Source organism: Cynocephalus volans, chromosome 10 (assembly GCF_027409185.1).
Source record: "Cynocephalus volans isolate mCynVol1 chromosome 10, mCynVol1.pri, whole genome shotgun sequence".
Classification (NCBI taxonomy): Eukaryota; Metazoa; Chordata; class Mammalia; order Dermoptera; family Cynocephalidae; genus Cynocephalus; species Cynocephalus volans.
The window spans coordinates 54,166,865-54,182,574 of record NC_084469.1 but is presented as its reverse complement, the minus strand read 5'-3'; the positions used below and the strand labels follow the sequence as shown (position 1 = coordinate 54,182,574).

Here is a 15,710-nt window from a genome sequence, read left to right as displayed (position 1 = left end):
CGGTTTGCTCAGTTCGTTATAGCCTGGTGCTGATTACACTAATGTTCAGAGTTCAATCCCTGGACCGGCCATTCCCCACCCCCACCAAAAAAGTATAGTTATTCATTCATTGATTTGACTCTCTTTTTGGTGAGGAATGAGTGCTAGGGACTTCGAGTGGGCCATCGTGCAGACGTCACTCTCGAGGGTGAGTTTTTAAAAACAGGTGGTAAAATAAAAAGAACAATAAAACCCTCATTTCATATTTCTAACTACATACTCTCCATCCCCCAAAGCTAACTATTCACAATGAACAGGAATGTGCCCTTGCAGGGATCAGTGTCCTTCAGGGATGTGGCTATAGATTTCAACACAGAGGAATGGCAGCACATGGACAGCGCTCAGAGAAACCTGTACTGGGATGTAATGCTGGAGACCTACAGCCACCTGCTGTCAGTAGGTAAGCACAGTCATCTTGATGTCTAAAAGGAGGCCTCACTGAGAGTGTTTCCATTCTCAGTTGATGAATGCTGTGACATCTTAAATATGTGATGGTTCTGTCCTTGATTTGTCCAAAATTCCTAATATCTTTTGGATACTCTGAATCAATTACTCTGTTCCCAGAGACAGAGTTACTTTTCTGAAGAACAAACCCTCATTGAACAATAAGACTTTATTGATTGGGCTCTGAAACATAACTAATTGGACCCTGTCCTTTATCATTTCCCATGAATAGGGTATCTAGTTCCCAAAACAGAGGTTTTCATATTGGAACGAGGAAAGGATCCGTGGTCATTGCGGGCTGAGAGCCCACATCAGAGATGTCCAGGTGAGTGTGATCCAGGTAGGTGGGAGGCAGAGGAGTAAATCCCAGCTGTGTTGAGAAAGGTAGGCACCTTTCAAATGCTATTAAGATGACTCTTCTGGAAAGATCTAAATTTTTCATATTGCTTGAGGACCCTTGACATCGGGCTCTCAGATAACCAAATGCCTTCTACCTGGATGACCTTTATCATTTCTATCTTCTTACTTGGCTTTTTGGATTCTGGATCATGTGTCAGTCTGCCTCATTAAAGATATCTTTCTTGCTTATGAACCTTTACTCTAAGTTTTAAACTTTTTTTTTTGTCTTACCTTCCCCATAATCCTAGAGTCTTTCTTTATGCATCCAGGTATTCATGGATCTGCCTTCTTTCGAAATTACTATGTGTCACACACTCCCACTCCTACTGGTCCTCTTTTATTTCTTTCTCTCTGACTGTAATGTCTAAGAACTTCATCTCCAACCAGATATTGTTTTCATGGGTGCTGCCATGAGATTTTTCCCTTCTTCCCAATTCCCTATGCCTTTCATCCATCTGATGACTTGGGAGTCATTGTCACTTTACCTTTGGGAATAACTTTCTGCTATGTTTGATTATTTTCTGTAGATTATTCTGTCGGTTAATATCTGCAGATTATTAATCATGCTTCCTGACAGTTTATTTTCTGCAGATGAATAATGTGGTTATTTTTTGCACACTACTAATCACTCTTCCTGACATTTCCTTCTGTTGTTTGAATGACTCTATACTGACTAGGGTCTCTTTGCCTGGGTGGTTGATTTTTTATGTTATTGCTTTATTTCTAAACTTCACCTGAGGATGTTCGAGTTTTATCATAGTCCTTAATTTAGGACACATTATCATCATGAGTCTGGATGAGAATTCTCTAATTCATTTTATTTTTTGATTTATTCCCTCTTCTCTCTATTCCCCATGCCTATGTCCCTTCCCACCACAGACCATGTATTTTATATGATGGAAATATTTTTTAATTCATCTGTGCTGTAAAATTTGAAGTCAATTAGGGGTACGTATCATTAGTTGATATAAATGTTACTGTGCTATATATCATATTCTTTGCCTTTTTTCCACATCTGTCCAGATGTAAGCTGTTCACCTGATTTATTTCTTCTAACTGCTGAATAGTATCCCAGAATATTTCCTATCAACACTATCACCACCTTCCTCATCACATTACTCACCCTCACCCTTTTCTCTGCATTTAACCTGGATGAGCCATACGTACCCTCTCCTATAGCCTCTGCTGGCTCTTCCTTAAGCTAGGATCACCTATTTCTCCTTTGAAAAGAGGAGTTTGGGTTTCAAATCTTATAGTAGGGAATTTATTAAAAAGTTTCTTTGAAAATTGAGAAGGAAAGTGAAGAAAAAAATGATGTTTTGCTGTATTTCATTCCATAAGAATTGCAGATTAGTGACCAGATAGAGAGCTATCAGAAAAGAGAAAATAAGTCTTTAACTGATGTTGCTTTCCTCAAGAAAATATTGGCTACACAGTGGCATTATGAATATAAGGACATTAGAGAAATAATTCATGCGAGCCCAAACATTATTCCTTCCCCCAAAAGACCCCAAAAAGGGACTCATTTGGAAATGGTTTGAAGCATAATTTATATTTACATAGTCGTAATAGAAATAATGCATCAAACAATGTTAAAAAATTACTGAATATGATAAAATATCTTCCTATACTGACTATGAGTGTTCTCCAACAGGAGAGAAATTATGGGATCATAATCAATATGGAAAAATCCTCAGTTATAAACAAGCTCCCTCTCAACATCAGAAAATTCATACAGGAGAGAAATCCTATGAATGTGCTGATGTTGGGAAGATCTTCACTCAGAAGTCACAGCGCAACGTACATCTTAAAGTTCGTACAGGAAGAACACTCTATGTATGTACTGAATGTGGGAAGGCTTTTGTACGGAAACCAGAATTTATTGTACATGAGAAAACCCACAGTAGAGAGAAGCCCTATAAATGCAATGAATGTGGAAAATCCTTTTTCCAAGTATCATCTCTCTTCAGGCATCGGAGAATTCATACTGGAGAAAAACTCTATGAATGCCATGAATGTGGGAAAGCCTTCAACCAGAAATCAATCCTCAGTGTGCATCAGAAAATTCATACAGGAGAGAAACCCTATGTATGTACTGAGTGTGGAAGAGCCTTCATGTGGAAGTCAAACTTTATTACTCATCAGAGAATTCATACTGGAGAGAGACCTTATCGGTGCAGTTACTGTGGGAAATCCTTTACCTCCAAGCCACAGCTTCTGGTGCATCACGGAGTTCACACAGGAGAGAAGCCCTATGTGTGTGCTGAATGTGGGAAAGCCTTTAGTGGCAGGTCAACTCTGAGTAACCACCAGAAAACTCATACTGGGGAAAAGCCCTACATTTGTTCTGAGTGTGGGAAGACCTTCAGACAGAAGATAGAGTTGATTACACATCATAGAATTCATACTGGAGAGAAACCTTATGAATGCAGTGACTGTGGGAAATCCTTTACCTCCAAGTCTCAGCTTCTGGTGCATCAGCCAGTTCACACAGGAGAGAAGCCCTATGTGTGTGCTGAATGTGGGAAAGCCTTTAGTGGCAGGTCAAATCTGAGTAACCACCACAAAACTCATACTGGGGAAAAGCCCTACATTTGTTCTGCATGTGGGAAGACTTTCAGACAGAAGTCAGAGTTGATTAGACATCATAGAATTCATACTGGAGAGAAACCTTATGAATGCAGTGATTGTGGGAAATCCTTTACCTCCAAGTCTCAGCTTCTGGTACATCAGCGAATTCACACAGGAGAGAAGCCCTATGTGTGTGCTGAGTGTGGGAAGGCCTTCACCGACAGGTCCAATTTGAACAAACACCAGACCACACACACTGGAGACAAACCCTACAAGTGTGCAGTCTGTGGGAAAGGCTTTGTTCAGAAATCAGTGCTGAGCATGCATCAGAGTATTCATACTCGTGAGCAACTGAAAAAACATCGCTGAGGACAGTTCTGATTGTACATTATTGAATCCATGCTGCAGAAAAAATGTATATTATTGTAAGTAGAAACGTCCACATCAGAATGTCACACATTACTTTTCAAAAGAGGATGTCTGAGAAGGCACTGAATGAGTCAGGAGACCCTTCCCACATTGTCAACTGCTTCATTAATCTTTGGGGCATTTATCCTGAGCATGAACTGAGTCAAATTGATGCATTAATAGAAGTCTTCTATGAAAAATACGATGGAACACTGTTGCCAGATTCTTCATAGAAAAATTATGTTGTCATGTAAATGATAATCCTGTTTACTGAGGATTAGGTACAGTGCCAACAAATTGAATGGTAAAACATCATCATGTATACAATAGTGACAAATCCTGAATTCTGTGAGTTGTTTGTTGCAGAACACATGGTCTAACAGAACTGTGGGTGTTTTTCATTCTTCTGTTGAATCTAACATAGTTGTGCATGTCCAGTCCCCCCTGCGTATTTCTATTAAGAAAGAGATACCATAATTTTTTAAAAATGATTTATGTATACAGACAGAAATTTCAGGGTGTCTGTTGACTTTCCATTGTCATCTTTCACCATGACTTTTGACCTTTCTCATAGCCACTAATAGTGTCTTTGGGCCTCACAAGCCCTCAGCACATAGTGTTCTGACCCCCAGCATAGTGTCCTGTGAACTCCCACTACCCTCAGGAAAGCTTCTGATGTAAGAATTTTTAGGTCACTGAGTGATCTTAAGTATCCCTTCTGTTGTCACAGTTCTTCCCACTCATTTCCCTTCCTTAATGACCTGACTTTCATAATACATTTTGTGCCTTTAGGGCCTTTGCATTTGCAGTGCCCTCTGCGAAGAGTACAGTTTTTCATTTTATCTTTGTGGCCTGCTTCCTCATATCCTTCCTCCAATAACATGTCCTCACAGGATTTCCCTAAGCTTTTCTGCCTGCCGAGTTTAAAATCCTAGCCCCTCACCATCCCTTTATTTTTATCCTCAACACTTACTGCCATGTTGCCTTGTATATTTTGCTTATTTTATCTATTATTCCCACATAGTGATGTTTCTCCTGTTTTGATCACCACTAAGCCTAGATCCATGCCTGCCATATAGCAGCCATTTCTAAATGCACATTGTGGAGTGTTGACCATTGCTCATCACATGATTTTCTTCTCATCTTTCTATATTGTAACATAAGAGGCTTCAACAGGGAGATGCAACCTACCTAAAACACACCAGGCTTTTTTACCTCCTGGATTTACCTGTGCAGTGTCCTTTCCTGGCCCTAAAGCTAAAAGCCATTGTAAACCTTTTGACCTGATGCCAACCCATTTAAAGAAGAGAAAACTAAGAAACAGGATATTCCATGTGGATGCTTGCTTCCAGGATTTTCTGCCATGATTCCAAAATCCCATAGTCAGCTCCAATGTGATTGAAAAAAGGGCCACTCCATCTGCTCTACATGCATAGCTCTGCCCGGACCCAACTGCACTTTGACAAGGCCCCATCCAACCTAGAATCCAACCTGTAGACCTGCTTATCTTGCCCTGATAACTGTACCTGAAGCCAATAGTATGGAGGGGCCAAGGGCAAACAAGTGGATCTTCTTCAGAACTTGGGTGTCCAATCCAGGATTGGCAGCAGTAGCCTCACAGATGCTGGCAGATGTTCTGATCGAATGCTCAGCTGGTGGGAGGCCCCACTGGAACCAGAAAAATGGTTTGTCTGAGGTCAGTCCATTGGTAATGCTGGGAGTGGGAAATAGCTTGTGCTGAGATGGTCTCACCTTTGTGAAGGGTGTCATGGCATGGTGAGCATGAGGGCCAAGGGACAGAACATGGCCAAGAGAGCAGAGCTGGGGACTCCCGCTTTAACTCCCAAGCCCCTAATTTGGCAGTGCAAAATATTTGGGGAGGAAAAAACAAAAATAAAAAAAAGTGACATTATCCCATCTTAGAAGTGACTGCTGATCCATCATTAGCTCTTCATGTCACCCCTTTCCATCTCAAAGATTTGCATTATCTTTTAACTCTATTTTTCCACAAACTTTTTGAAGCATTCTTGTATATATACATGTATATGACTTTATTTTTTAGAGCAGTTTTAGATTTATAGCAAATTTGGAAGGAAGGTACAGAGATTTCCATATATCCTCTACCTTCACATATGCACAGCCTCACCCATTACCAACATCCCCCACCAGATTGATACATTTGTTACTATTGATGAACCTACATGGACACTTATTATCAACCAAAGTCCATAGTTTACTTTAGGGTTCACCTTTGATGTTTGTTTTATGAGTTGGGAAAATACAGTCATCCCTCAGCACCTTTGGGTATTGGTTCCTGGAGCCCCCACAGATACCAAAATCCAGATGCTCAAGTCCCTTACATAAAATAGCACATTTTGCATATAGCCTATGAACATTTTCCCTTGTACTTCAAATTATCTCTAGATTACATATAATGCCTAGTACACTGTAAATGCTGTGTAAATAGCTGTTTTACTGTATTACTTTTTATTTATTTAGTTAGTTATTTTTGCTTTTCCCCCCCAAATATTTTTGATACACAGTTGATTAAATGCACAGATGCAGAACTGTGTATACGGATGGCCAACTTTTGTAATAATACGTATCCATTATTAAAATATCATACAGAGTAGTTAACTGCCCTAAAAAATCCTCTGTGTTCTGCCTATTTCATCCTTTCCTGCCCCCCTCCCCTGCCCCATTCCCTGCCACCTTTCTGTCTCCACGGTTTTGTCTTCTTAATAATGTCATGTAGTTGGAATGCAGCCTTTGATGTTGGCTTCTTTCTCTTAGGAATATGCATTTAAGTTTCCTCCATATCTTTATATGGCTTGATAGCTCATTTCTTTTTAGTGCTGAATAATATTTCGTTTTCTGGACGTTCCCGTTTATCCATTTTGTCTACTGAAAAACACCTTGGTTTCAAGTTTTGGCAGTTATGAGTAAAGCTGCTATAAACGTGTGCAGGTTTTTGTGTGAACATATCTGAAATATTTTTAAAGCCAGATTTATTGAGGTACAATCTACATACAGTAATAATCGCCATTTTCAGTGTACAGTGTGAGAGTTTTGACAAATGCATACAATCGTGCAATCAACACAACAATCAAGTCAGGTAGCAGTTCCCTCACTCCCCGAAATTCCCTCCTATCCCTTTTTAGTCAATTGCTTTCTCCACTTCCAGCCCTTGAAAATAACTGGACAGTTTTCTTTCTCTATAGTTTTGCCTTTTCCACAGTGTTGTATAAATGGTGTCATACTCGGTGTGTGTATAAACATCCTTTTGAATCTGACTTCTTTCATTTAATGTGATGTATTTCAGATTCATCCATATGATTGTATGAGATACAAATAGAAAATAACGTGATAAAAAATAGGCCCCAAATCATTATCAGAAAAATGCAAGCTAAAACCACAATGAGATACCACTACACACATTGGGGAATGGCTAAAAAAAAAGAAAAAAAGAAAACCATAGTACCAAGAGTTGGCAAGGATGCAGAGCAATGGAAACTTTCATGTCTGGTGTTCACAGTCATTTGGCTGTTGTGCCAAGATGAGCAGAAAATACTGCCTGCACTCTTAACAAAAGTTTGGCAGCTCCTTACACAGTTAACCATACACTTATCATATAACCCAGCTTTCCCACTGCTAGGTATTTACCCTAGAGAAATGAAAAATTAGGTTCACAGAAAACCTGTATTCAAATATTCATAGCAACTGTATAATTGCTAAAAATTTAGAAACAACCCAAATGTACACCAGTGGGTGAATGATTAAACAAATTGTATTACATGTACAATGGAATACTACTTGGAAAGAAATGATTTATTGACACTGGCTACAAAATGGAAGAACCTCGAAAGTATTGTTATGCTTTACCATGTGATAATCTAACTTACATTTGATAAAAGATTATTAGATACCAGATTATAGATTTACATATTATAATTTTAGATATGCACATCATTACATAGTATAGCAATATTGTATATGTACTATATCTTATATATCACATTGTAGTATTGTATATTCCTTGCCACAATAAAATAGTTTCCATTTTATATAGTGTATAGTATCTATTGTATGACTGTATATTGGATTATGTAATATTTATGTTTTATAAATCAAACTTTTACATAACATTTTAATTATTTCTATTTTCACAGATTTGCATTTGAATGTTCATAGCGTAAAGTTATAACAGTAATAAAAGGGATCGTATGGTCCAGAAACCGTGTAGTTGTAAGTGGTCAACATTGTTGTTATTTGTCAGCAATCCCAATTCTGCTATTTTAACATTAAGGAAGCTTGCTCTGGCTTTGAGCCTTTGCACCAAATATTTCTCTGATTCTGCTTCCCCAGTGCCCATGAAGCTTGCTGCCCTCTCCCATCTTTGGAGAGCCCCGACTACCCCCATTCTATCCCTGCCCTTGTATCTGAAGTATCATAGCACTTGAGGTCACTTCCTTATGCCTTATTTTCTACTGTCTTTGTGCTGCAAGTACCACCATCTGACCTGATGCTAAATATTTCTTTTTTGGGCTTTACTTTTTTTTTCATTTTTATTATTTATTATTAGCATATCCATTATTACAAATTGTGATTTTTCTTTATGCCCTTCACCTGACTTATCACTCCCCTAACCCGCTTCCTCCCCCTGCCACATCTCTAGTATCCTTAGATTTGTTCTCTCCTTCTGAAAGTTTAATGTATTGTTGCAGTCTCTTCTTTTTCTCTTTCTTCTTCCTTTTTTTCCTTCTTTCCTTCCTTCCTTCTTTCTTAGCACCCAGTTATGAGTGACAACATGCAATATTTCTCTTTCTTTGCTTTATTTCACTTAATTTTCTCCAGACTCATCCATGTTGCTGCAAATGTCAGTATTTCATTCTTTTTTATGGCTGACTAGTATATATACCATTGTGTGTGTATACCACACTTTCCTTACCCAGTTGTCCATCAATGGACACCTAGATTGGTTCCATATTTTGGCTACTGTAAATAGAGCTGTAATGAACATGGGAGTGCAGGTATCCCTTCAATGTGATGATTTCCATTCCTTTAGATATATACCCAGTAGCAGGATTGCTGGATCATAAGGACAAAAGTCATGTGATTATCTCAATAGATGTAGAAAAAGCATTCCACAAAATTCAACATCCCTTCATGAGAAAGACTCTCAGCAAATTAGGTATAAAAGGAAATTATCTCAACACAATAAAAGCCATTTACTACAAACCAATTATCAATATCACCCTGAATGGGGAAAAGCTTCCTTAAGAACAGGAACAAGACAACAATGCCCACTCTCACCACTCCTATTTAACAGTACTGGAAGTACTAGCCAGAGCAATCAGGCAAGAGAAAGAAAGAAAGGGCATCCATATTGGAAAGCTCAAAGTCCAACTGTTCTTCTTTGCAGATGACATGATTTTATATATAGAAAAACCTATAGATTCTAATAAAAAACTCTAAGAGCTGATTAACAATTTCAGTAATGTGGTAGGATTCAAAATCAACACCCAAAAATCAGTAGTGGTTTTATACTCCAGTAACAACCTAGACGAAAATAAAACCAAGAAAGAAAGCCCATCTACAATAGTCACAAAAAAGTAAAATACCTAGGAATCAATTTAACCAAGGAGGTGAAAGATGTCTACAATGAGAACTAGAAAACACTACTGAAAGAAATTAAAGAGAAAACAAAAAGATGGAAAGACATACCATTATCTTGGATGGGAAGACTTAACATTGTGAAAATGTCCATTCTACCCAATGCAATCTACAGATTCCATCCAATCCCCATCAAAATACCAATGACATTCTTCACAGAAATATAAGAAGCAATCCTAACATTCATGTGGAACAACATAAGACCCTAAATAGTCAAAGCAATCCTGAGCCAAGAAAATTATAAAGCTGGAGGCATAACACTACCTGACTTCAAATTATATTACAAAGCTATTGTAACCAAAACAGCATGCTACTGGCATAAAATCAGACACTTGGATCAGTGGAACAGAATAGAAAACCAGGGTCCCAACCCATGTACTTACAGCCAGGTGATCTTTGACAAAGGCAACAAGAACACACATTGGGGAAAAGACTGCCTCTTCAATAAATGATGCTGGGAAAATTGGACATCCATATGCAGAAGAAGGAAACTGGACTTGTGCCTCTCACCATATACCAAAATCAACTCAAAAGGGATTAAAGACTGAAATATAAGACTCCAAACTGTAAAATTACTAATGAAAAGCATAGGAGAAACACTCCAAGAAGTAGGACTGGGCGAAGACTTTATGAATAAGACACCAAAAGCACAAGCAACAAAAGAAAAAAGTAAATGGGATTATATCAAACTAAAAAGCTTCTGCAGAGCAAACAATCAACAGAACAGAAAGACAACTTACAGAATGGGAGAAAATATTTAGAAACTACACATCTGACAAGGGATTAATATCCAGAATATACAAAGAACTCAAACAACCATACAGCAAAAAAATATAATAATCCATTTAAAAAGTGGGCAAAGGAGATGAATAGACATTTTTCAAAGGAAGACATACAAAAGGCCAACAGGTACAAGAAAAATGCTCAACATCACTAGTCATCAGAGAAGTGCAAATCAAAACCACATTGGATATCATCTCACCCCAGTTAGACTGGCCATTGTTTAGAAGACAGAATAACAACTGTTGGCAAGGATGCATGGAAAGGGGAACTCTTCTACACTTTGGTGGGAATGTAAATTAGCACAGCCACTACGCACAGCAGTATGGAGGTTCCTCAAATAAGTGTAGATAGAGCTACCATATGATCATTTTTTGGTTTTTAATAAGACAGTACAAGCTTATTAAATGGATGAATAAATGGTAGCAATAACATTAAGGATGGCCAAATACTTCACACAGAGCGAGCTAAATGTGTGTGTATGGATGGGGGTTGGTTACAGGTCCTCTAACTCAAGATTTAATGCCCCTTCTCATGCTCCAGCACATCCCAGCTCTAACTCTTTTTGGCTCAACCACCCTGCCTCTTCCTTCCTCAGATCATCCTACCTACTTCGTCCCAGAGTGTGCACAAGGTGCCCTTACTCAGCCTCCTCCTGGCCGCAGTGGGCAGGCCATGTACTGAGGAGGAGCAATAGTGGGAGACCCACAGGCAGGGTGCCATTTCTGTCAGCATCTACCCTAGCATTTTAAATCAGTACCCCATCACTAGATCAGCCAGCAATGGATATATGATCCAGGGTGGAAGAGGAATGTGGCATGGAATAGGGTTCTGGGCCTCAAGCACTCAGATAATGAATGTGAGGCATGTGGCAGTTATTGACCCTGTGACCAAAGTTGGGTTTAAGCCATGGTGGTCACAGACATTTGCTCTAATGCCAAGATGACCTGAACCCTCCACCTACAGCTTTTAATCAGGCTACTGCTGCCAGTGTGACTATTTACATTATATACTACCCTACCCCATCCCACCACACTGCCCGCTTCTCATACCATACACCATATCATAACACTTATTAACATCCTTAATTCTAATATATTGATTTTATTATGAAATTTAAGTACAATTAACACAATTATAATTTATAATAATATCAAGTTCTTATAATTGTTTGGTATATATCTGTAATTTTTAAGATATCATGAATAACATATCAACTTTGATGCTAACAAATCCTGTGCCCCTTCTAATAGCTGCTGTCTTCAGGTTTCTGTTTTTATTATATTAACACAATAGCCTCACCTCTAGGGATAATGTTTTTCCCTTCTGTGAAATCAGCATCATTAGATTGCTTCTAGTATTATTGTAATAGTGTTATTTTAATATTTATTATTATAATGGTTATTGCTATTAAAAACTGGTGTTCTCTGTCTCCATCTGTGAAATAGGGCAATATAAACACCACATTAATATAATCATTTGGATTATACTAAGATTGTGACTATAATTAGTGCCAATCCTGAGAACCCACGGTGTGTTCTATTGCACTCTAGAAAAATGGACACAATTATAATGCAATACAATATACTCAATTGCTTATGGTCTGAGTGTCTGTCCCCCTGAAATTCATATGTTGAAACCTAATCCCTAACGGGATAATATTAAAAGGTGGGGCCTTTGGGAGTGATTAGGTTTTAGGGGCATCACCCACATGAATGGGACTATAAAAGAGGCCTGAGCAAGTTTCTTTCCTCTATTTGCCATGTGAGGATACAGGTAGAAGGTGCCGTCTATGAAGTGGAGAGCCTTCATCAGACACTGTATCTGCAAGCATCTTGATCTTGGACTTCCCAGCCATCAGAACTGTGGGCAATAAATTTCTGTTGCTTATAAATTACCCAGTTTAACGTATTTTGTTATAAAAGCCCAGTGGACTAAGACAACTACATTATTTATTGATATGTAACAAGTTACCCAAAACTTAGTGACCTAAGACAACAATAAACGTATTCTCTCACACAATCTCTGAAATCTAGGAACAGTTTAGCTAGCTAGGTACTTCTAGCTGAGGAATTCTCATGAGGTTGCAGTCAAGATGTTGGCCAGAGTTACAGTCCTGTGAAGGTTGCTTGGAGATAGTGGGATCTATGTGAGTCACGGCTATTGGCAGAAGGCCTCAGGCCTCAATTCCTTTCCACATGGATGCCACCATAGGGGTACTTGAGTATTCACAACATGATAGTTGGATTGGTTATATTCATCAATGCTATTCATTGTGAAATGGGACTGCATAGAAGTTTGAATACCAGAAGGTGAGAGTGATTGAGGCCAATATTGGAGCTGGCTACCACAATGACATTGTTATCATTTGCATTTATGAAAATATTATCATTGCAATTGATACCACTATTAAGAATGATGACAATACTGTAAACCAGAGGGAAACAGTCTACATATTACAGGGTCTCTGTGAAGTTTAAATGATGTAGAACCCCATGCACAGTGCTAATAGTTATGACGATGATACTAATGACAGCAAATTTTAGTGTTTAACATGCACCAGTCCCTGTTCTAGGTTATGTCTGCAAACACATTTGATCCACAAAATGCTTGACATAGCACAATCATTATTCCCTTTTTGTACCTGAAGAATTTGAGTCACCAAGGAATAAAAGAATCTTCCCAAGATTACAAAGCTAGTAAATAGTGCACAGAGATTCAAACCCAGGCCAGCTGACTAGAGAGTCCATCATATTAACTCCCATGCAGTACTGCACCTCAAAGGACATCAGTATGATCACTCACAGTCTTGGTTATAGTTGTATATAATTATCCTGTAGTTATAATAGAGTAGTTATAATTATAGTATAGTTGTAATACTTTTCCTGAGAATACTTGTTATTTGTACACCTCCACCCCTACCCCATAGAAATAGTACATTGTTAACATCATTATTACCATTATTTCAGTATTACAACTATGCTTATAAAAGTGATGAACACTTAAATATTTACATGAAATGGCTTCATTCATTCATTTATTTTTACCTGGGAGTCTATGAGATTCATATCAGCACTTAGTACCCCATAAAAAGAGTACTTTCAGTGAGTACTACCTAATCACTTTCTCCTCTGTCTTAGTCAGCCTGGGCTGCCACAGCAAAATTCCATGGACTGGGTGGCTTAAACAACAGAAATTGATTTTCTCACAGTTCTGGAGGCAGGAAAGTTCAAGATCAAGGTGGCAGCATGGTTGAGTTCTGGTGAGGGCTCTCTTTCTGGCTTATGGAAAGCTGCCTTCTCACTGTGTCCTCATGTGGCCTTTCCCAGGTGCATGCACAATAAGAGAGAGAAAGAGGGAGAGGGAGACAAAGAGAGACAGAAAACAATCTCTCTTCCTCTTATAAGGCCACCAATATTATCAGATTAGGACCCCACCATTATGACCTCATTTAACCTTAATTACATCCTGAAAGCCTTGTCTCCAAAATAAGTAACATTGGCGGTTGTGGCTTTAAGATGTAGTTGGGGAGACACAACTTAGTCCATAGCACTTTCCAATGGACACACCTCACCTTTGACAACTATGATGTTAACCAAGCCATTAAGGGGTAGACAGTGTCTCTGACTATACAGCTTCAACTTCAGAAATCCTAGAGTCACCCTCGGTTTTGGAAGCCCTTTGTATTCCCCACTTTGCGTCTGTCAGTTCCCACTGGGGGAGATCGTCGTTCCAACTGCAGAATCAATTTTCCTCTTAGCCAAGCTGAAGACTACACAGAATCGCTCTTATTCTTCTGCAGTATCACTCCAAAGCCAGGAGAAACTGTAAATTAGAGTGCCTGGCTGAGACTTGTGAGCTTCGTCCCATTTTCCTGACAGTCCATATTGTGGCCTTCCACAAGTGACTGTCTGAAGCTGCCACTGCTTATTCCTAGCACCATCAGCTAATGTTAATGATGGATGACTCTTCCATCTGCCTTATTTATAGATTTAGCAGAGTTGGTTAAATTATTTTACCTCATGCAGGTGCAAAAGAGGGAAGTGCTAATGCTATTGTTCCTGCTTCACAAAGGAGAGTCACAAATAGTGAGACCCTTAAGAAGATGCACATATAAATTGGCTGGTCATTCTGAGATGGAGGGTCAGAAGGTCAGGGCTAGAGGTGGTTCAGAGATCGAGGGTAACACACATTGGGAAACAGCCTGGATCTCTCATAGCCAGAAGCCTCCTGAGGCTGTTTTGTTGGCACATGTGAATGGATGGTTTCTTGAAACTAGTAATTATCTGCTTTTCTGGAAGCTGTGGAGAAAGAGGACATTTTTTATTTCTTATCCTGTTGAGATTTTCCTCATCAGCAGTAGGAGGGCCTAAGATTATTCAAGCTGAAATGCTGGAATTGCATAGTGAATGCTGAGGGGAAATGGGGATCCCCAAGATTCTCAAAGTGTGGAGAGTCATGAGGAGCACGCACACGAGAAGGAACAACATTGTTTGGGTTCTCCAGGAGGTGATGGTATTCATTTATTATCAGAATCATTTATACGGCTTTTCACACAGAAATTTGGGGCCCATGGTTTATGGTTCAGAAGACATGGGGCAGGGATCCAAGAAGTTGCTTTAATCACAGATTCACAGATTATCTCAAAGTCATGGAGCTTAGTAAAAGCGGAGACGGGAATTAATGCCAGAAAGTGTGAATCCTGAACCTGAGGGGTATGTGAGAGAGAGGATGGATGGAAGAGGTTTGACAAATATCCTTCTGCCAGAAGCCTGGTAAGATTGACACTAGGGATATTTTCTGACCCCCCAGACAGCTTAGTGAAGGTTGAAGAGGCCCCCAAACATTGGTGCCCTCAAAGTTATGAGGGGAGGGCACTTGAAAATTTAGTTATGTTTAGAATAAGATGTTGGATTATGTAGAAATGGACAAACGTGATTTAAACCATGGCTATGCTTAGAAAAAAACATGGATGTAAATTTTTGTTTCCTTAGATTGAGCAATGGTCTTTTAGATAGGACACGTAAAGCAAAAGCAAACCAACAAATAGGTAAATTGGACTTCATCAAAATTAAAAACATATGTGTGTCAAAGGACACTATCAAAGAAGTGAAAAAAACAACCCACAGAATGGCAATAATATTTGCACATCATCTCTCTGACAGGAATCCAGTATCCAGAATAAATAAAGAACATTTACAACTAAATAGTAAATAAATAATCTAATCAAAATTGGCACAATATTTGAAAAGACATTTCTCCAAAAAAGAAGATATACAAATGGCCAATAAGCCCATGAAAAATTCTCAACATAATTAGTCATTAAAGAAATGTAAATCAAAACCACAGTGAAATATCACGTTAAACCCACTAGGATGATCATTTAAAAAATGGAA

At 38.7% G+C, this 15,710-nt stretch overlaps 1 protein-coding gene across 1 annotated transcript; it reads left to right on the top strand.

Moving 5' to 3' along the window:
* The first annotated feature begins 288 nt into the window (after positions 1-288).
* LOC134387392 (zinc finger protein 585A-like) lies at positions 289-4,062 on the top strand. The gene is made up of 3 exons (XM_063109881.1): positions 289-439; positions 716-823; positions 2,537-4,062. The coding sequence occupies exons 1-3, from the start codon at positions 289-291 to the stop codon at positions 3,820-3,822; spliced, it is 1,545 nt and encodes a 514-aa protein (XP_062965951.1). The 3' UTR covers positions 3,823-4,062.
* The last annotated feature ends 11,648 nt before the right edge of the window (positions 4,063-15,710 follow it).

What these genes read in the sequence shown, in the direction of transcription:
- LOC134387392 (XM_063109881.1), top strand. Translation starts at nt 289, where the DNA reads ATGAACAGGAATGTGCCCTTGCAGGGATCAGTGTCCTTCAGGGATGTG. An exon ending in CAGCCACCTGCTGTCAGTAG is followed by an intron (nt 440 to 715) that starts GTAAGCACAGTC and finishes TCCCATGAATAG; the next exon opens with GGTATCTAGTTCCCAAAACA. An exon ending in TCCAGGTGAGTGTGATCCAG is followed by an intron (nt 824 to 2,536) that starts GTAGGTGGGAGG and finishes GTTCTCCAACAG; the next exon opens with GAGAGAAATTATGGGATCAT.